Here is a 20738-nt window from a genome sequence, read left to right as displayed (position 1 = left end):
ATATTATGAGAATGAGTATTTTAAATGAGAATGATGAGAATACATGTGAACCTTTAGATCAAACATAAATGGTCCAGATTAAAAATCATAATTTTAAACAACACATGGACTCTCCCTAGCCTATCAATTTTCATGAACCATTCACTGTTCATCTTCTCCATGTAACTCGCATCCTTTGGCTTCTTCTTCTTCCTGCATCCTTGCCATCTGCCTCTCCGTCTTCCACCGCGTCTCCCTCTCTACCCACGGCGGTGCAACCGCATCTCTCCGCTTATGGTGGCGCAACCGCCTCTCTTCGAACCACCAAAGTCGAAAACACCGGCGACCCGCGGTGGAGTCGAAGCAAGTCCAAAACACTGGTGACTGCGGAAACGGCGGTTGCTGTGCCTAGAACCATGGTCGCCACCAAGAGGGTCACCGATAACCCCTAACCACCACTCACGGTTGTTGTTTAATTAAAAAATAAGGGATTGAAATTGAATAGGTTGTAAAAAGATTTGTTTTTAAGATCTCAGCAGTTTGATCTGCAAAATTACAACATCATTATTATGTTGAGGAATCATCCATGGTGATGACGATAACAATGAAATGGTGGAAGTTTAGTTTTTTTTTTTTGTTTTTGTCAGTCATTGAAAAAAAATCAAACCATGATGAGACAAGAAGAATCTAGCGCGTGAACTATTTAAGTGGACCATCTAATCTCAGGCATATAATTTTAATCCAAAGGCTAAGAAGCATTCTCATCATTCTCATGTATAGATGTCATTCTCATAGTATATGTCCTCATTGTCATTAACATGTAAAAACCGTTAATAACTTTTAAAAACGACATAATTGTAATTACATGTGTTGTTGTTATGTCGTTGTCGTATACTGATACATGTCGAACACCGAACACGTCTTAGATTAAAAGTGTCGGTGATACATAGTATCTAGCGCACTTTTTGAGATCAAGTGATTATTATGAATTAAGATCGAATAAATCAATTTAGGCTTAAATATGTTTTTCGTCCCTGCAAATAGGGGTCGCTTAAAATTTCGTCCCTGCAATCGCTAATCCTTTTTTTTTGCCCCTGCAAAGTTTAATCACTTAAAATTTCGTCCCTTGACCCAGTTAATTGATGTCATGTCATCTGATTACTGACGTGGCACTGTTAATCTGGTTTTCACTTGTGTGACTCAGCAAATGGGCACGGGAATGGACAAAATTGCCCCTCTTCATCTGAGACCAAGGAAAAATGACGAAAATGCCCTTCATTCTTCTTCTTCAAGAACCCTCTTCTTCTCTTCTCTTTCACCGCTGATTTCCTTCTTGTTCCCTTTCTTCTCTTCTGCAGATCGTCTTCTTCTCTTGCTTCTTCTCTTGTTCGTCCTCTTCCTTTCTTTCTCCAAAACTGATTTCCTCAACATTGCAAATGTCTACTGATACCTCAACAAGAGACAGCTATGAAACATACTTCAATGGTGGCAAGTTTCCCCCTCAGTCATTGCCCACATCTCGAGGGATGCTTCCACTGTGCCGTTGTTTACCTCCAAAGCCGATGATTATTTACATATCAACGACTTTGGAAAATCCAGGCAGGAGGTTCTGGAGGTGTCGAGATTGGCAAGTAAGTTGTTGGAATTTTACGTTTTTATAGTATTTTAATGACAGTGAATAACTTTGGAAATGGTTTGGTATGTAGAAAAAAAACAAAACCTGTAATGAGTGGATTTGGGATGATGAACTTGGGCCAGTTAGCAGACCAATGGTTCAATGCTATTCAGCTGTTTCAAACTCAAGGGAAGCAGAGTCTGCTCCTTTGAATGCACATGTGAATCGTGAAGCAGATTCTGCAGCTGTGAATGGACCTGTGATTCGTGAAGCTGAGTCTGCAAAGTCTGGAAAGTCTACCAAGCAATATTGCAACTGTGGTGAAATCTGGGAGAAGAAGAAAGACAAGTGGAAAATGAAGGTGTTGGCTGAGAAGAAGAAGGTTGAATGGCTTAAGTGGCTTATCATAGCTAGCTGGTTGATCTTTGCTATTTTCTTTGTTAAGAAGTGATGTTATGTAGTTTGTGTATTGTGGTCTGTTATGGTGTATTGTGGTCTGTTATGGTGTAATGTAGTGTAATGTACTATCTATTATTAGGGAAATTGTGTTTGTGTAATGTTGTTGGTACCCTATTATGTAATGTGATGTTAATGAATGAAATCATGCCTTGTTAGCTTGTGTCAATGCTTGTCAAATGATTGCTATTAAAGTTTGAAACACAAGTTATAATAGTTGAAAAATTAAAAACCATTCATTCATAAAGAACTGATGTTCATACTTAGTGTAACAAAAGTTGGACTTAGCCAAGCAAATGACAGAGTTATGTCAATTCAAGTACTGTTATTACATAAGTTGGGCATAGCCAAACACAAAATACAAGTCTTAACCAAGTACTGCTATTACATAAGTTGGACATAGCCAAACACAAAATACAAGTCTTAACCAAGTAGTGCTGTTACAAAAGTTGGACATAACCAAACACAAAATACAAGTCAGTAGGAATCACTAAATATATCTCACATTCTCAACACTTCTTAACAAGGCCAAGCAACTTCCACCTTCATCTCTTAATTTCCTTGGGCTAGCTTCAACAACATCTTTCCCTGATCCAGTTGCCTCTGCAACTTCTTCATCAACCAGCTCAATTGGGTTTTCCATATCTTTCCCTGGACCATCTTTGATTTTTGGACCTTTCCATATTGTTCTGCTACTCCTCCTAACTTGTTTCACTTTCACTATTGGCTCCACAATGGCTCTAACAACATCTAAGGTCTTAACAGGAGGTTTTGTTGGGGGCTTTTTCTGCACAGCAGGTTTTTTCATGACAGGTTGCTGGGCATTGGGTGTTGGTTTCACAACTGTGGTGACATTAGCTGAGGGTTTGATAACTGTGTGTGCATTTTTTGATGTGTGGACATCAGTGTTGACATTAGCAGTTGGCTTCACATGTGTGTGTGCATTTTTTGATGTGTGCACAACAGTGTTGACATTAGCACTTGCCTTCACATGTGTGTGTGCATTTTTTGATGTGTGCACAACAGTGTTGACATTAGCACTTGGCACTATAAAGGTGTGTGATTTTTTGGTGGTGTGCACTGTTGTTTGTACATTAGCACTTGGCTTGACAGATGAAGACATAAAAGCCATTGGATTTTTTGGAGGTTTCTTACTCTGTCTTGGAGGAATGAATCTTCTATTGCTCCCAACCTTCCTTTTTTTACTTGCACCCTGAACAGCCTCAGTTATGTCTGGGGTACTCAGTATAGACTCCCCAGTCCCTGCTTGACTCTGACTTGCACTTGCTCCATCAACAGCTTCACTTGCACTTGCTCCATCAACAGCTTCACTTGCACTTGCACTTGTTTGTCTTGGTGGCTTTCTCTGTTTTCATTCATAAAAGTGCACACATGTTAGCTTATAACTCAAAGTGATTTGATATAAACAGTGAGAATATTAACATGTAAATGTAATACCTTTCTTTTTTGAGCATTGGGGTTGACAGTTAGATTTTTGCATCCTTTAGCATTATGCCCAAACTCATCACATCTTGTGCACCTATAAGTAGTTCCAGATCTTTTATACTTACCCTGTGATGATGGTGCTTCATCAGCTTCTCTCCTTCTAAGCTTTTTTGGTCTTCCTACCCCTTTCTTGTAATCAGGAGGTAACATCTCTTCACATTCAACCTCTGGCCACATGTCTTGACCATTGATAGCACTGACATTGTGTGAGTAGCATTTTTCATACATGTCCCTGCTATACCATTCAGATACATAATTTTCTGGGTCCTTTGATGTTTTAGACATTGCCTGAATGGCATGTCTGCATGGAATCCCCACCAACTCCCAGAAATTACAGGAACAGGTGTGTTTGGCCAAATTAACAGTAAAGGCATGACCTCCTCCAATTTGATGAACTTCAAACTCATCAGCAATAACCCATATGGCTACCCAACCACCAGACTTCACAATTTCTGTATTTAATCTTTTCCTAGGCATAGGCATTATCCTATAGTTCCAATTTTGTACCTTAGCCCTATTGGTTGACATCCTATTCATTAAATATGTTCTAATCCATTCAGCCATGCTAAGGATTGGTTTGTCTCTAGCAACCAATATTGTTGAATTAAATGATTCAGATATATTGTTCATTAAAACATCACATTTAGGGTAATAAGACATAGCATGCTTACACCAATATTTAGGGTCATGTCCCATTAACCACTCCCATGCTTTCAAGTCAACCTTTTGTAGCTCATCCATCTTTGACTTCCACAATTGATAGTAAGTGGCTTTGGCTGCACCCATCATCAAGTCTCTGATCAAAGCACCACCTCCAAACCTCTTTTTAAAATTTGCATAAAGATGCCTCAAACAAAGTCTGTGTTCAACTATGTCTGACCACTCATCAAGAACTGATATCAGACCCTGAAATTAATTAACAGTTATATAGTTCAAGAGTTAAAGAGCCAGTTACACAATTAAATTAAAGGAAGCAACCAGATCTAAAAAAAATAACAGATCTAAAAAAAATAACTAACCTTCTGTTGATCAGATATAAATACCCATCTCATGTTGGTTCCAATATCTTCAAGCAATAATGTAAGGAACCACCTCCATGAATCTGTTGTCTCATTCTCTACAACTCCAAAGGCCAAAGGGAAGTATTGGTCATTTGCATCTCTACCCACTGCAACCAGTAGAATACCTCCATATTGGGTTTTCAGATGACACCCATCTACCCCTATGAATGGCCTACAACTTGATAAAAAGCCCTGCTTACAACCATCAAAGCAAAAATAAAACCTGCTAAACCTAGGTTGAACATTCAAGGACAATCTCTCAACATTAATCTTGCATCTATTTCCTTTGGACACCCTTTGAAGCTCAGCTGCATATCTCCACAGTAAAGTATACTGTTTCCTTGCATCCCCTTCAATGATTTCCATGGCCCTCTTTTTTGCCATCCAAGCTACATAAAATGAAACTCCAACTGATTTCTGTGTTCTCAGATCTGTCATTATATCAGTAACCTTCATGTCAGAGTTCCTCAACTTATCAAGGGCATATTTGGTAACAAATTGTACATCAGCACTTCTGTTTTCTAAAACCTTACCACATGTGTGGTCCCCATTCCATGTCTTTAATTTAAATGAATGGGTGTGGGCCACCTTGCTGCAAAGAGCTAAAAATTTACAATTGCTATCTTTGCACACTATTCTACACCTTACTTTATCTTGTTTGACAGTTTTAACCTGGGTCTGATTTAATACACACCACTCCTTTACACCCTCCTTGAATTCTTTAAGACTCCTAAAGTCCATGCCAACTGTAAACACATAATCCTTAGTTAATTGGCTGGGCTGAAACACATTATAAGCAGGTCCTCTCTCATCACCACTCAAATCTGGATCATCAGAATCTAACTCTTCACTCTCATACTCCTTCCCCCAATCAGCATCATACACATCAGCAACATTATCCACTTGCTCACTAGTTCCTACATCAGCCATCTTTACATCAGTGTCTTCATTCATATTGACATTTTCCACTTCTTCAAACCCATCTTCAAAGCAAAGTGCTCTCTCTTCTTCACTGTCAAGTTCCCTGTCATTATTATCTTCATCTTCACCCTCATCCTCACTGCTACTTGTACAACCAACATCTCCTTGTTCATTATCACTGTAAACTAACACCCCTTTACCTTTCTCCCTTCTTACAGCATCAGAACTCTCACCCTTTTCATTGTTAACTACATCATAACTCTGACCCAACTCCTCACCAACAACAACGTAATTAGGAACATCAACTACAGCTATACTTTCATCCACATCATGCTCAACAAAAACATTCACAACAGACATTTTTTTAACTGCATAATCTTTTACAACTTCAGCACTAGCATCATCTTTAATCACCCTAAAACTAACCTCTTCATCTAACATCCACCACAACCTATAAGGTTCCTTAACTAGCAAATCAGTTCCCAGAATTCCCTTTATCTCAAAGTAACTCCACCTATCAGGATCTAAACCTTCAATCAATGTTTCTTCTCCACCATTGTAACAAATAACCCAATCCCTAACAAACCTACCCCCGTAATGAAACTTAACAGCAATACCATCTGGAAAAACAAATAGACCCAAATTTAGAAACGATGGAAACCACACATAACAGACAACACATCAATATTGTTTAACATTTACTCAAAAACAACAACTAATAACACAGACATTCAATAAAATACAACAACTACAAACATAGTTCATCATTTCGACAACACATACCCGTATAACGTCGTGATGATTCTCCAGACGCTGCGTTCTTGGAACTCGAGTTTGACACATTCCCTGGATTCGCCATTGAAAACGAGCTAGACCACTTCATTGAGATCGATTCGTATCATACAGCAACAACAATCTTCAATCGCGTTTTTTCCCCTTTTCAAACCCTAGAAATTCGTCACCCACAAATCTCAATTCGTGTGAAAATGAAAACAATGAAGGAATGAAGGGCATTTTCGTCATTTTTCCTTGGTCTCAGATGAAGAGGGGCAATTTTGTCCATTCCCGTGCCCATTTGCTGAGTCACACAAGTGAAAACCAGATTAACAGTGCCACGTCAGTAATCAGATGACATGGCATCAATTAACTGGGTCAAGGGACGAAATTTTAAGTGATTAAACTTTGCAGGGGCAAAAGAAAAGGATTAGCGATTGCAGGGACGAAATTTTAAGCGACCCCTATTTGCAGGGACGAAAAACATATTTAAGCCATCAATTTATAGATACTCATTGTTATAATCTAGTGGTTTGGTATTGAGAATGCTTTCCATAGAATCCTCCCTTCCATGTGCGTGTTTATCTTTTTTGAGGCTCAAGTGGTACATAAAATCCACCAATATGACAAATTGTTAAAAGAATTGAATTTGATCCGTGGGTGAAACATTTTATACCAAATTTTACTTATCACAGGACTAAACTCTAAATAATCAGAAACCTTTTTTGCGTTAAAAAAAAAAAAAATCTATAGAAAACGAAAGGAATTGAGGTGAGAGAGAAAAATAATATAAAAGAATGTAAGGTCTTGATGTGAATTTTGTGTCAAGAATATATCACTATTACCATAATACAACTTGCTCTTGTTTGATATGAGTACTTTGGGGAAACAAGATTAGCGGCACTGGCACATGATCCCCTGCACTAGACAGCTTTCTAGTTAGTTCTGCCATTCATTTTTTCAAGTTCACCATATCTCAACTTACTATGATTATATCATTTCATACATACCCAGCCCACTTGTAACACAATTTGAGCAAGTGGTCTTCACTCACGCACACACATCCAAACCTCTTCAATAACAACCATATATTAGTAATCAATCAAAAATGTATAGTAATATAAAACCAACGGCACAAAACCTTAAACTGAAAACCGCTATAAATGTCACTCTCTTATTAGTTGTAACACCTCACTTGCCTATAAAAAGCATAGAGGCGTTGCTTCTAGCAACATTGAGCAATATTCTACAACACCAAAAATTATGTCTTTGCTTCCAAGTAATGGCAATGATGCTGAAAGCTTCAACAAATTTTTTGAGTGTTGGATGGTTGAGCAAAACAAATATCTGAATGAGCTTGTAGCAGCTAAATCAGCTCAACCTCAGCTCACAAATGACAGAATGCATACACTGATTGATAAGGTTGTTGAGCATTATGAGTGTTACTATAAAGCAAAGTCAAGTTTTGCAAAGAAAGATGTTTTGTCCATGTTTTCACCACCATGGTTAAGCACTTTAGAAGAAGCTTTTCTTTGGATTGGTGGTTGGAGACCAAGCATGGCATTTCATTTACTATATTCAAAATGCAGTATGCAATTTCAAGCAAGGTTGAATGACCTTATTCAAGGACAAAAGACATGCGATTTAGGAGATCTCACGGCATCTCAGCTCGCCGAGTTCGATGATCTGCAAAAGAAGACTATTAGAGAAGAGAGGGAAATCACTGATATGCTGGCTGAGCATCAGGAAACAGTGGCCGATGCTCCGATGGTGGAGTTGTCTCATGTGGTTTCTGAGATGATTAGAGGAGGAGAGAATGAGAAGAAGGAATTGGAAGAGAGGATTGAATCAGTTCTTGAACCTAAGGTGGAAGGTTTGGAGAAGATTCTTTCTAAAGCTGATGATTTAAGGCTGAGAGCTTTGCAGGGCATTGTCAATATTCTGACTCCAAAACAAGCTATTCACTTCTTGATTGCAGCTGCTGAGCTGCACTTGAGGCTACATGAATGGGGCAAGAAGAAGGATGATGCCAAAAAGGGTAATCAAAGTATTAGGGAGGGTGAAATCCATAATTAATGACATAAGCTATTAATTGCATTGAATTCTTCAATCAAAGGGAGTTTGGGTGAGGGTACCTTATCTAGCACTACCTAGGATTTTATGTTTATGATGAAGAAAAATAAGGACACATATGTTCACTAAGGTAGTAATCTCTAATTAGGGGGATACAACATTTTGATGTAGCATTTGTTTTCTTTTATTTCAACTGCAAAACTAGAATATGTTGTTTTCTTATTTTTTAAATTAAGTTAATGTAAAACAAATTAGAAAAAGAGGTCCATCTGAAACAGACCACAGCTCTCAATTTATGTTTCAACTTTGGTTCAATTTCATATCAAACCATAAAAAGCTTGTTTGATTAGTCCCAATCATCGACATTTTTTCACAATGTCTGTCTTTCTTTTATTCATACAATTCATAAATAGATGCCATTTGAATTTACAAGCAAATGTCTTCTATTACGAGGATGCTCTAGTCAATTAATGTGTGTGTGTACATACTGTCTACATGATTGTTTCAGGGTATTTGTTCTCAATGTTACATTAAATGACACGGGCAATATGTAACATGAAGTATCCAATTTTGACTTTGCTTTGTCCAAAACGGCAACAAGCAACGACTAAAAGAGAAACCGTAAACAGGATCTTTTAAATTAATTCTAAAAACAGAGTGGGCATAACATGCATGCGGGTCAGACTCATACCATTCTTGCGATAAAAGTATTCAACATCATCTAAGGGCCTGGAATTAAAATTCAAGAGAGTTCTCTTCAAGCACTCATATCTCTTTGCATCTGATTGAGACCCGGTAGCAATATACTCTGATCATCTGATGTATCTATTGGTTTCAAATGGTAGCGTAGAGCTGCGCCATTTCAAGAATTTAAAAAGCCAATTAAGATCGATTCAAAAATAAAAGGCCGATCATCAACCCTCATCCCGGGTCATAACCTAACTTAACCCTGTCTACTGCAAAATTCATTAGCCAAATTAAGATTTCTTGACTTGAACTTCCAAGTTCCATTATCACTAACACTAAGCATTTGCCTCAAATTCCAATCATTCAAACACAAATAGGGTCATTCCAAGTGATTTCAAAGAGCTTAATAAATGAAGCATGGACACAAGAGTCAAGACACCACATTGACACGTAGACCCGAGTAATAATTTAGGAAATATAGCAATTGAATGTAAATTTAAATAGGTCAGGAGGTAGGACAGACATCAAAAGGAAACTTCGACATCCCAACTAGGTTGGCACCCCGAAGAGACCCCTATCATATTCCGCCTTAGAAAAAAATTATTAAAAAAGAGGGAAAACATATACAAGAGGGGGGAACCAAACCAAAACCCTCAAAAGCAAATAAACAAAAGTGGAATACAAACAATTATAGCTACCCCAATGAGATTCTGGTGCTATATTTATGAACTTGTTTTCATTTTTATTCAATGTAGTAGTCACAAAGTTTGATTAAAATGTAACCAAATTTTAACCTTCAAAACTTGAAGTCAGTGGAACCAAATATGATTTGCCTATGAAAAAAGCACATGGTTGATGCCCTTGTAGCCACTAATTGCAAAGGGTCTGCAACCCCACCAATTCATGGATCGGTAACAAGAAAACAAATAAAAAAATTGGTAATTCTGCACAAGATACTAAACTTTTCATATTTAAAATAACTGGTTGCCAAATTCAAATCTTTTTGGCATATTAAACCCAAATCTTCTATGATTGTGTAGCCATAGAAGAGACACAATACACATCCAGTCAGCCGTAATGTAATAGCCATAATATTTTGGATTTTTAAAATTTTGAAATGGATCCCGTAGTTTTGTTAGGTTGTCCAAAACACATGTCTGACACACAACGATATCTCAGTTATACTTGATTTGTAATTTGTAGTTGGTGCTCGAAAAGAGAATTGTGAGACAGAAATTTGAAAAGTGAAGAAAGTTAAGAAATGTATTATAAGTAAAGAAGCGGAGAAAGTTAAGAAAAGTGAAGAAAATTTGAAAGAGAGTTGAACAATAGCCTTTGTATGAGCCAAATCAAAAAACTAAAACAAGGAAATTTACAAAGATGGGTAAACTACCTTAGTAGACAACAAAAATTTGAAGGGCAATTTGCAGAGCAAAAAGACAGCAAAGTATTATTACTTTCAAACTCAGAAAGCCAATTGACGTATTCCTTTTAAAAAACTGAGCTATTTCTGTCCAGAGCCATGGACAAGGGTTCTTTCACCAAATTTCTGCATGCTTGGAAAAGTGCCTAATTTAATAGCAAAATGAATGAAATAAGTATTAAGCTATCAAATAAAAAAAATAAGGAAGCTTAAAAAGTTTAAACGACAGAAAAATATATCGTTAGTCATCCAAACCTAAAGATAGTGTCGAGGATAGATATTTAGAGATTCAACCAAATTAAAAGCTTTGTTGAACGATAAACATACAATTTGTAAAAGACTTTGAGTAATTATTGCCAAGAGTCTTATGATAAGAATCACATCAATTCAATGATGTGCGAATATGATCAATTGCACCAGAATCGACTATCCATACTTGACTACCTCTATTTTGTTCTACAAAGAAAATACATGATTTATGCCTTCAAATTGCTTTAAAGAACCAGTCCTTCTAACACTAGCTTGATTGATCTGATGTGTGCCCTGCAAATCAACATCGAATTGGTGCAAATCCATTTTCTGGAGCAGGTATATCTTGATCCTGCGTTCATTACTAGTGAGACACGTTCAGCTCTTTCTTCTTTCCCCTTCCCTTTAACTGGTATCTCTTTTTGAGAATGATTGCCACTGTCCATTTTCTTACCACAATTTTCGCAGCTAAAATATTTTCCCTTTGGCTTAGATCCAGGAGCGAAACCATGCTTCTTAAAACAAGTTTCCATAGCATGACCACAGTAAAACTCACAGAATTCTAAGAATCATTAACCAAAATAATCTTATATTCAGATGAAGACATGAAGTCCAATTAAATTTTTTATTTGTTATGCTCTACAAACTTAAATGCATAATAAATGGTATTATGATACCTATTTTTTGGCTGCATCCTCACATTGAAAACTGTAATTGTTTGAGTTATTGAATAAGTGGAAAAAATAATGGAATAGTTCATATAGTATTGAAAAATCATGTTCTTAATGTTGACAGAAGTTGTTTCAGGACTCAGAACTTTCATGTATAAGCTTACAAATGAAACCCTTACATCTCTTAAACATGTAGCTTTCTCAATATTCAATTGTAAATCTAAGTTATTTTACTCTGCCGTGAAAGCCAATTATCAATCAAACAATACTCCAAATAAAAAACATCATTCATTTTTGTCATTCTGTCAACTATTAATTAGCAATTGTAGGAATGAACGACCAAATAGATAAAATTAATTTCATTTCCACGACAACTCCAACAGAAGGAGTTGACAAAAGGATGAACATGACTTGCATAATACTCCCTCCGTTTCAAAATGAGTGTCGTTTTAGATGTTTACACACATATTAAGAAATGCAATGATTAAGAGAAAGAGAATGATTATTTTACCAAATTATCCTTATTAATTGGTTAGTTTTAAAAGTAATACTTTGGAAGTAGTGTGCAGAGTATTAATTGGAGGGTACAATTGAAAAGAAAAAGTTATTATTGCATTGGAAACTGAAAGCGACACTCATTTTGAAACAATTTTTTTTGGCTAAAGCGACACTCATTTTGAAACGGAGAGAGTAATGATTTAGTGAAACTATAAACAAACCTATAAAACTCTATGCAGTTTCGTCATCATCTAAGGTATATTGTCTCCTCCATGCATTCATCTATAACCTCTGAAGCACGGACAGCGGACAATAAAAGGAAGGCTTAATTACACTTTTGGTCCTTGTGTTTTGGCCTACTCGCGAAATTGGTCCTGCCCTTTTAAAACGGAACAAAATTGTCCTTCAGTTATCATTTTTGTTGCACTTTTCGTCCTACCCCCCATTTTTTCCTCCAAAAACGCACAGGTGGCAGGAGTTTGCCAATGATTAGCTGAGGTGGTAGTGATTAGCTGACGTGTCCAGTGTTAATTGGGATAAGTGGTTTTTGACTCATATTTTTGACTTGAATGGACAAAAATGCCCTTAGTTCTTTCTTTTTCTTCCTTCTCACCTATCGTCATCTCCTCTTCTCCCCTACAATCACCGCCGCCGCTGCCAACAACACCAACTTCCATCTCGCCGCCGAACCCAACACCAACAACAGTAACGCAATTGTGAGGTTCTGATCTCGAAAACCTTCATGGTGGATTCAAAGCTTTCAATGTCATGATTTAGCTTTCAACTCATGAAATTAAAACGCAACAATTCCAAAAACTGATCTTTCCTTTGATTAAAATGCATGAAATCACACAAAAGATCATTAGATTAAATCCTATGATATGAACTTTCCCACCACCACCACCGATTTGATATTCACTTTTAATTTTTGTTCTTTCTTTTTTGTTCTATCAGACCGTTTACAAATTTCACAGATGGATCTGCAAATAACAATTTATGCAGAATCATATATGTTCCTAACCCATTTTGTGTGAACCACACTGTCCAATTCTTCTTTACATCTCTTTTTGCTTCTTCCAATTACTTGCTGGAAAAATTCAATTCAGTGTTATTTTAGGTCGGATGTGGTTTTGTTTTCTACATGCCGGTTGAATTTGGATTATCAGAAAGTGAATTATTGTATTCGGTGGTTTATGACAACAGGGATTATGTCGGTGAATGATGAATATGTTTTTACAGCAAGAAAGTATGTTGAGTGATTCTGGTTTGATGCGTATAGAAGAGAAAAAGGGAACGAAAGGTCAGATAAGAAATGGATGTCGCGATGCAGAGAAGAGAAGAAGAGTGAAGGTTTTGAGAAGATGACACCAGGGGTATTTTTGTCGATTCGCGTTTGAAGTCAGGGGTATTTTTGTCTTTTCTCAATGGTCTGAGAAGAGGAGGGGTAAATCAGTGCCACCTGGGGGTAGGACGAAAAGTGTAAAAAAAATGATAACTGAAAGACAATTTTGTTCTGTTTTAAAAGAGCAGGACTAATTTCGCGAGTAGGCCAAAACACGAGGACCAAAAGTGTAATTAACCCTAAAAGGAAAAAACTCAAAGTTTGATAAATAATATCTAACTCAATACATCATGTGTTTGCACGTGCAACCAAAATGAGAATCAAATAAAACTCCAACTAAAAATCTAATATAAAACTCCAACTATATCATCATCATTAATTCATAATTATCCATAGCCTGAAAAGAAATTCTCTAAGCTCCAAAGAAATGTATCCAATCCAAGTCTTGTATCCACTCCCACTCCCACTCCCAGTCTAGGTTGTTGCGCCGTGTCGGCGGCTGTGTCAGCTGGTATGCGCTACTACATTCTAAGGTGATGTCTAAAGAGGAAGTGGATGTGTGGGCAAAAAGCGCTTGGACGTGAGTGTCTCCGCATAAGCCAATGAGGTGGAGGGAAGTAAGGTTAGGAAATCTTTGGAAGAAGCGTTTGATTGGTGACTGTGGCGGAGAATCGGACACGATTGGTGATGGAGAGAAGTTGTTTGGAGATGACGGAGAGAGACTTCAAAGTGAGGTTCAAAGTGTCGTGGTCGCTGTTGAGGTATATGGGGATGGATTCCCATATCTCCTCTGGTAAATCTGGAGAAAATGTTGCCGCTGCTGCCGTTGTTTTTCTCTTTGCCGCCGTCATTTTTGGAACCTTTTGACCACCTAAACGGGAAAAGAAAAAAATTGCTTGGATTGTCAATTTAAAAGTAAACCGACAAAAGAATGACTTTGACAAAGACCGAGACTATTTTAAAATATTAATAGAGTCAGAGACTACTTTGATGATAATCACACTTACTAAGACAGAGACTAATTTGATAATCACTTACAAAGACAAAGACCAAATTGATGGTTTACTCGTCAATTTATTTATAAACATCGTTGGTTTAACCCTAATGAGTCAGATGACAGTCAAATCCATGAATTAGCAACAATTTTTATTTTTTTTAAGGAATGTATTAGCAACAACTTGTATAGCTTATGTTGCCTCTAAATGTCTTCGAAATTCAAGTTGTAGGAAGTTGTGTTGTGCATGAGCTCTGTCTATCCTCAATAGTTCTCAGTGAGCCTCGTCCAGGACAACACCAATCAGCTCCATCATCATATTGCATCAGGTCTGGTGAGTGGGGACACATGACACGTCGTCCAGTATCAATGTCATCTCCCCAATCGAGATATGGAAATTGGATGTCTCAGGGTGTCACCTTTAAAAAAATGGCCGACAAGTGGTCGTGATCAATCGGAACGTAGCCAGTAACATCCAGTCCACTAGCTCTGATGGCGTGATTGAACCAATACTCCTCACGAGTATTCTGTCGAAGAATCTTCTTTCCATTATTGACACATTTTAGTGTGTCACATAACTGTATAAGATAGTTAATTGAAATAGGGTAAAAATTTAAATTATAATCAATAAAAAAAAATAATCAATTTGAATAAATAAGGCAAATGATTTTTACACCTCCCTCTCATGTGTTTGACCACATGATCTGAGTACAATGACAATACATACATGTCGTACGAACCACCGATATTTGCCTCCATTGATTATAGTGGAGGTACCTACTCCTACTCTATCTCCTCCTAATGCATCAGAAGTTAAGGCTTTAGGCACAATTTCTGAATGAGGTACTTGTCTGGGTTCGCCTTTCTCAACCATGAGTTGCATTTAGCACTGCTTCTTAGTAGAGGAAATCATCAACATTGTATTCCCGCTAACGCAGTCGCATGTATGCCCATGTATTATACAATAGCAAATGTAGACGAAAATCAGATAGAAACATTTGAAACGTTATAGATTCAAGAAAGCATAGATATAGAAAATAATCAAAATGTGGTGAAATTCATATTTTTTGGGTTTTTGAGAGTTTTTTTTTTCTTTTTTTTGTTGAAAATGAAAATGGAGAAGTGAATGGTATAATCTAGTTTGATTGATATATTGACACGGTTCAAATTCTAGGTTCCCCATCATATTTTTAGATTTCAAATTCTAGAATCCAAAGAGAGTATTTTCAAAAAACATAAGGGCACTTGAAAGGTACCGGGAAAAGAATTTCACAAAGAAAATTGTTTTCTCCTTTTCAAAATTGTTCTTTTCCTTTTCAAAATTGTTCATTCTTTTGACTCGGCAGTTAACTGTCGCTAATACTTTTAAGATCGATTCATTTCATTTTTTAAGTCGGTTCAACTGATCTTAAAAATATCGAGCGGCAGTTAACTACTGCTAAGTTAAGAGAAAGAACAATTTTGAAAGGGAGAAAAAGCAACTTTCTTTCACAAAATGCAAAGCATACCCTTATTTCAGCCCATGAGCCTCTTAACCCAAAAACTGAAATCGACCAAGTCCAATTCATCTTCCCTTTTTGAACATTTTACTTAGACTATTAATTTTCCTACCCTACCCATTTCTCTATGCCCATGATTAATTCAGATTTTAAAATCGAAAATGATTTTTAACTATTTCAGATTTTATAATCTGAAATATGCTTATGTATAATCAGCAATTAGAATCTCTTTAATTTTAGCAGTTTTGAATTTTGCTTTTAAAAACAACCAAAAAACAAAGTAAAAATGTTAAAAACCTATCAAATAAAATCATAAAAATATAAAAATACCACTAAAAATAAAACTTGAGATGCGGAATCCCGTAAGAAGTCTCTTATAAGGGAGTCTTGATCCTTTATTTTTTTCTTCTTCTGATTTTCTGTGAAAGTTTCGGAGCAATTGGATCAAATAACTCGAATATCGTTTTTTGACTAGGAATAGCTAACAATGACCTAAATCACGAGGATGATATTTAGGAAGATTAATATGGTCCTTAAAATGATTATCATGATATAAGCATGTTCAGAATTGGTGCTGATACAATTTGGATTATATAACCCTAACTGTTTTTCCATTGAAATAGGGTGTTTAAGGGGTGTTCGCATTCTATAATCCGAAAAAATCAAGGTACCCCTATTTTTTTAGGTTTTCGGATTATAAAATCCAAATTGGTGAAAAACTCATATTTTCACCCTATAACAAAAGAAAAACTCAGTTCGGATTTTAAAATCCGAAAACCACGATAACATTTTTGAAAAATTTACAAGACGCGCGAGAATGACATAGGATATAGGGTGGAAAAAGTAAGGGTCTTGTTAACGAGTGCCCCCGGGGCACTCTTTAAGGATTCCAAAAGAAGAAGTTATTTAAAAAAAAAAAAATCAAATATTTCGATTTTCGATGCATTGATTACACTTATTTTCATGATAAGTTACCTTTTAAAGGCCTTAACTAGTGCCTCAGGGACACTGGTTAACATTTCCCAAAAAGTAATAGTCTTTACCCTTTACCTCTACCATTATACCTTTACCCATACATTTTTTGTAAACTGCCCATTTTACCCTTGTGTACATACATACTAAAATCCTTGTTAAAACAATTCCGGTTTACTACCGTGTTTTTTGTTTGCAGATTTCGTAATCACTATTCAAACATAATAAAAATTAGGCTTAATAGCAGTTTTTGCCCCCTAACTTTTCCAAAGTTGCGATTTTGGCCCCCTAAGAAAAAAAACTACAAAACCGCCTTCTAAGTTTTGCCCATGTGGCAGTTTTGGCCCCCTAGACCAATTTTGACTCTGTCAACGCACACGTATATTTTTTAATTATTTAAAAAATAATTTTTTATTTTTGTTATTTTTTTATTTTTTACATATTTAAAAAATAATTTTTTATTAAAAAAATAAAAAAGATTTTTTTTAATTTTTTATTAAAAAAAAGATTTTTTTTTATTTTTATTAATTAAAAAAAAATACACACGTGTGCGTTGAGTCAAAATTGATCTAGGGGTCAAAACTGCCACACGGGCAAAACTTAGAGGGACAATTTTATAGTTTTTTTTATTAGGGGTAAAATCGCAACTTTTTGAAATTTAAGGGGCTAAAACGGCCTAAAAATTAAACAAGAAAACACTACTTCTTCATTGTTGTACCACCATATCTATCTTCATTGTTCCCATTCCATCCGATTCAATTGAATAAGCAATAAGGTGATGATTTCATTTTTCTCAGTGATTTTTCGTAGGGTAGCAACTTCCAGAAAACTTTTCCACTTTTTTTAATTCCTAAACATGAAGGGGTGAACGGGTGTTATTTTTGATAGGGTTAAAATTGGTATTTTTGATGATTTGTTGGGTAGTTGTATAATTGTTAACCGTTGTTACCCTCATTCTTCACCTTCCTTCTCCTAAAACCCTAAAAATGGCGTCTTTGCACCTCCGAAGAATCTTACTCCGATCCGTTCGTTTTCGTTCCATATCTTCCATTTCTCCATCTCCAATCCAACCACCACCTCATTCTCCTCACATAAACCCTTCTAATATTTCATCACATTTCCACAACCGAACCCTTTTCACTCCACCTTCACTCTTCCAAATCAAACACTTCTCATCGGAATCCAAGTCCGAACCTGTTTCTACAACTGAACCGGATTCGATTGCCAGTGCAATCTCATCGGAGCTTCTCAAAGAACCAGACTCCGATCCATCCTCTGTCGCCCAGCGTCTCAATCTCAGCTTCTCACACATTACACCAACACCCAACTTGATTCTCGAGACCCTAAATCTTTCGCTTGAAGCTGGTAGAAACGTTTTAGGGTTTCATCAATGGCTTGCATCGAATCCCAAGTTCACACACACCGACGAAACTTTATCATACTTTGTCGATTATTTCGGTCGCCGGAAAGATTTCAAGGCAACGGACAAAATTCTCACCGGCGGCGGTGGAGGGCAAAAAACACTACTATCGGCTGTCGACCGCCTTGTTAGGGCGGGTCGGGCGAGCCAGGCGGTTCAGTTTTTTGAACGAATGGAGAAGGATTATGGGTTGAAACGGGATCGGAGTTCGATGAAGGTGGTTGTGGAGAAGCTTTGTTTGAAGGGTTATGCTAGTTATGCTGAGAAGATGACGCAGGATTTAGCTAAGGAATTTTTCCCTGATGAAGAAATTTGTGATTTGCTGGTTGCTGGTTATTGCATTGATGGGAAGATTGAAGAAGCGCGTAGACTTGCTGGAGAGATGTATCGTGGAGGGTTTGAGCTTGGTGTGAGAGCTTATAATGCTATGCTTGATTGTGTTTGTAAAATATGTCGCGAAAAGGATCCATTTCAGCTTCATTCGGAGTCTAAGAAAGTGCTTGTGGAAATGGATTCTCATGGGGTTCCAAGGAATGTGGAGACATTCAATGTGTTAATAACGAATTTTTGTAAGATTAGGAAAACTAATGATGCTCTGGGGTTGTTCAATTTTATGAGACAATGGAGATGCAATCCCAATGAGACTACTTTTCTTGTTTTGATTAAGAGTCTTTATCAGGCTGCAAGGTTGGAAGAAGGAGATGCAATGATTGATGGAATGAAATCGGCTGGGTACGGTGCTTTTCTTGATAAGAAAGTTTATTTTGATTTTCTTACCATTTTGTGTGGCATTGAGAGGATTGATCATGCTTTGAAGATCTTTACTATGATGAAGGCTGATGGATGTGAACCTGGTGTTAAGACTTATGACTTGTTGATGAAGAAACTAGGTGCACATGATCGTGTTGATAAGGCTAATGCTCTATTCAATGAAGCTCGTAGTAGAGGATTGGATGTGACTCTAAAAGAGCATGTTGTTGACCCAAGATTCTCAAAGAAGAAGGAGAAGAAGGCTGTTAAGGGCGAGAAGAAGAGGGAAACTTTGCCTGAGAAAATGGCTAGGAAGAGAAGACGCTTGAAACAGATTCGACTAAGTTTTGTGAAGAAGCCCAAAAAGAGCAGATTCGGCTGAGTTTTGTGAAGAAGCCCAAACGAAGGATGGGTTGATGATCTCAGTTTTTCACTTAGAAATAGACTTATCTGTTTGAATATTGTTTTCATTTTGTCATGATTAGTTTTACTCTTGCATTGTGCTTAGATGGTAAAGTAATTTAAGAATGAAAATAACTTGTTGAGTGATTTAAAAGCCAATCTGGGTATTTCTGGAACCAGAACCAAGATTTTAAAATAACACATGATTGCTCTTTAATCAAATCCCAGTTATAGCCCTGGTAACGTTGACGTTGACTGTTGCATCTTGTATTTTTTATGCAATGCATTTTAGCGGCTTCCTTCCCAATTCTATGCAGAGTTGCATCTTTATTAAAGGAATCACATGTATCAGTGGATGCTTTCTTGGTTGTTACTGTGAGTTCTATACTTCCATCTTTATCAGTTTTGCTTCAAAGTAATAATGCTTTGCTGTCTTTTTGGTATTTTGCTGTGCAAATTGCCCTTCAAATTTTTATTGTCTACTGAGGTAGTTTACCCATCTTTGTGAATTTCCTTGTTTTGATTTGGCTCATACAAAGGCTTGTTCAACTCTCTTTCCAATTTCTTTCACTTTTCTTAACTTTCTCTTCTTCTCTACTAATAATACATTGATATTAACAAACCGTGCCTTTATGCTGTTTATCGATATATCAAATTTCCGTCTCGCAGTTCTCTTTTCCAGTACCAACTACAAATTACAAATCAATTATAACTGAGATATCGTTGTGTCAGACATGTGTTCTGGACAACCCAACAAAACTACAGGATCCATTTCAAAATTTTATAAATCCAAAATATTATGGCTATTACATTACGGCTGACTGGATGTGTACTGTGTCTCTTCTACAGCTACACAATCATAGAAGATTTGGGGTTTATATGCCAAAAAGATTTGAATTTGGCAACTGAGCATTTTAAATATGAAAAGTTTAGCATCTTGGACAGAACTACCAATTTTTTTATTTGTTTTCTTGTTACTGATCTATGAATTGGTGGGGTTGCAGACCCCTTGCCATGGAGACCCTTTGCAATTGGTGGCTACAAGGGCATCAACCAGGTGCTTTTTGCATAGTCAAATCATATTTGGTTCTACTGACTTCAAGTTTTGAAGGCTAAAATTTGGTTGCATTTTAATCAAACTTTGTGACTACTACATATTGAATAAAAGTGAAAATGAGTTCATAAACATAGGAAAATTGCTGTTCACACATTAGAGAAGGCTGGGACACACATGTAAAATACGTTTTTGCCCTGCCGAGGAATTAAAAATCCGGCTGCAGTTAACTGCCGAGGAATTCCTCGGTAGTTAACTGCCGAAGTTTTCTGAACATAATCAGAACGAACAGAAGCAGTTTCCAGTTTCATTCTTTTGGTTCAAACACATCCAAATTCACTCCAAAGCACATTTTCACGAATTGCAAGTCAATCATCACCACATTATCACAA

At 36.7% G+C, this 20738-nt stretch overlaps 4 protein-coding genes across 4 annotated transcripts; 3 read left to right on the top strand and 1 right to left on the bottom strand.

Annotated features, from left to right (window-relative positions):
* The first annotated feature begins 1316 nt into the window (after positions 1-1316).
* Positions 1317-2196, top strand: LOC146933956 (uncharacterized). The gene is made up of 2 exons (XM_085705780.1): positions 1317-1610; positions 1686-2196. The coding sequence occupies exons 1-2, from the start codon at positions 1416-1418 to the stop codon at positions 2043-2045; spliced, it is 555 nt and encodes a 184-aa protein (XP_085561906.1). The 5' UTR covers positions 1317-1415; the 3' UTR covers positions 2046-2196.
* Positions 2197-2267: 71 nt separating this feature from the next.
* Positions 2268-6819, bottom strand: LOC146933955 (uncharacterized). Its single transcript, XM_085705781.1, has 4 exons — positions 6322-6819; positions 4576-6158; positions 3509-4462; positions 2268-3416 (listed from the first exon to the last, which is right to left on the bottom strand). Exons 1-4 carry the CDS (start codon positions 6419-6421, stop codon positions 2541-2543), a joined length of 3513 nt encoding a protein of 1170 aa, XP_085561907.1. The 5' UTR covers positions 6422-6819; the 3' UTR covers positions 2268-2540.
* A 666-nt stretch (positions 6820-7485) lies between these two features.
* LOC146933954 (protein DOG1-like 4) lies at positions 7486-8603 on the top strand. Its single transcript, XM_085705763.1, has one exon. The coding sequence runs from the start codon at positions 7576-7578 to the stop codon at positions 8386-8388; it is 813 nt and encodes a 270-aa protein (XP_085561889.1). The 5' UTR covers positions 7486-7575; the 3' UTR covers positions 8389-8603.
* A 9103-nt stretch (positions 8604-17706) lies between these two features.
* Positions 17707-19541, top strand: PNM1 (Pentatricopeptide repeat (PPR) superfamily protein). Its single transcript, XM_085705779.1, has one exon. The coding sequence runs from the start codon at positions 17707-17709 to the stop codon at positions 19270-19272; it is 1566 nt and encodes a 521-aa protein (XP_085561905.1). The 3' UTR covers positions 19273-19541.
* Positions 19542-20738: the final 1197 nt, after the last annotated feature.

Source organism: Medicago sativa, chromosome 4 (assembly GCF_051527215.1).
Source record: "Medicago sativa cultivar Bolivia chromosome 4, Bolivia_mono, whole genome shotgun sequence".
Lineage (NCBI taxonomy): Eukaryota > Viridiplantae > Streptophyta > Magnoliopsida > Fabales > Fabaceae > Medicago > Medicago sativa.
The sequence above is the reverse complement of the archived record's forward strand: the minus strand, read 5'-3'. Positions and strand labels throughout refer to the sequence as shown.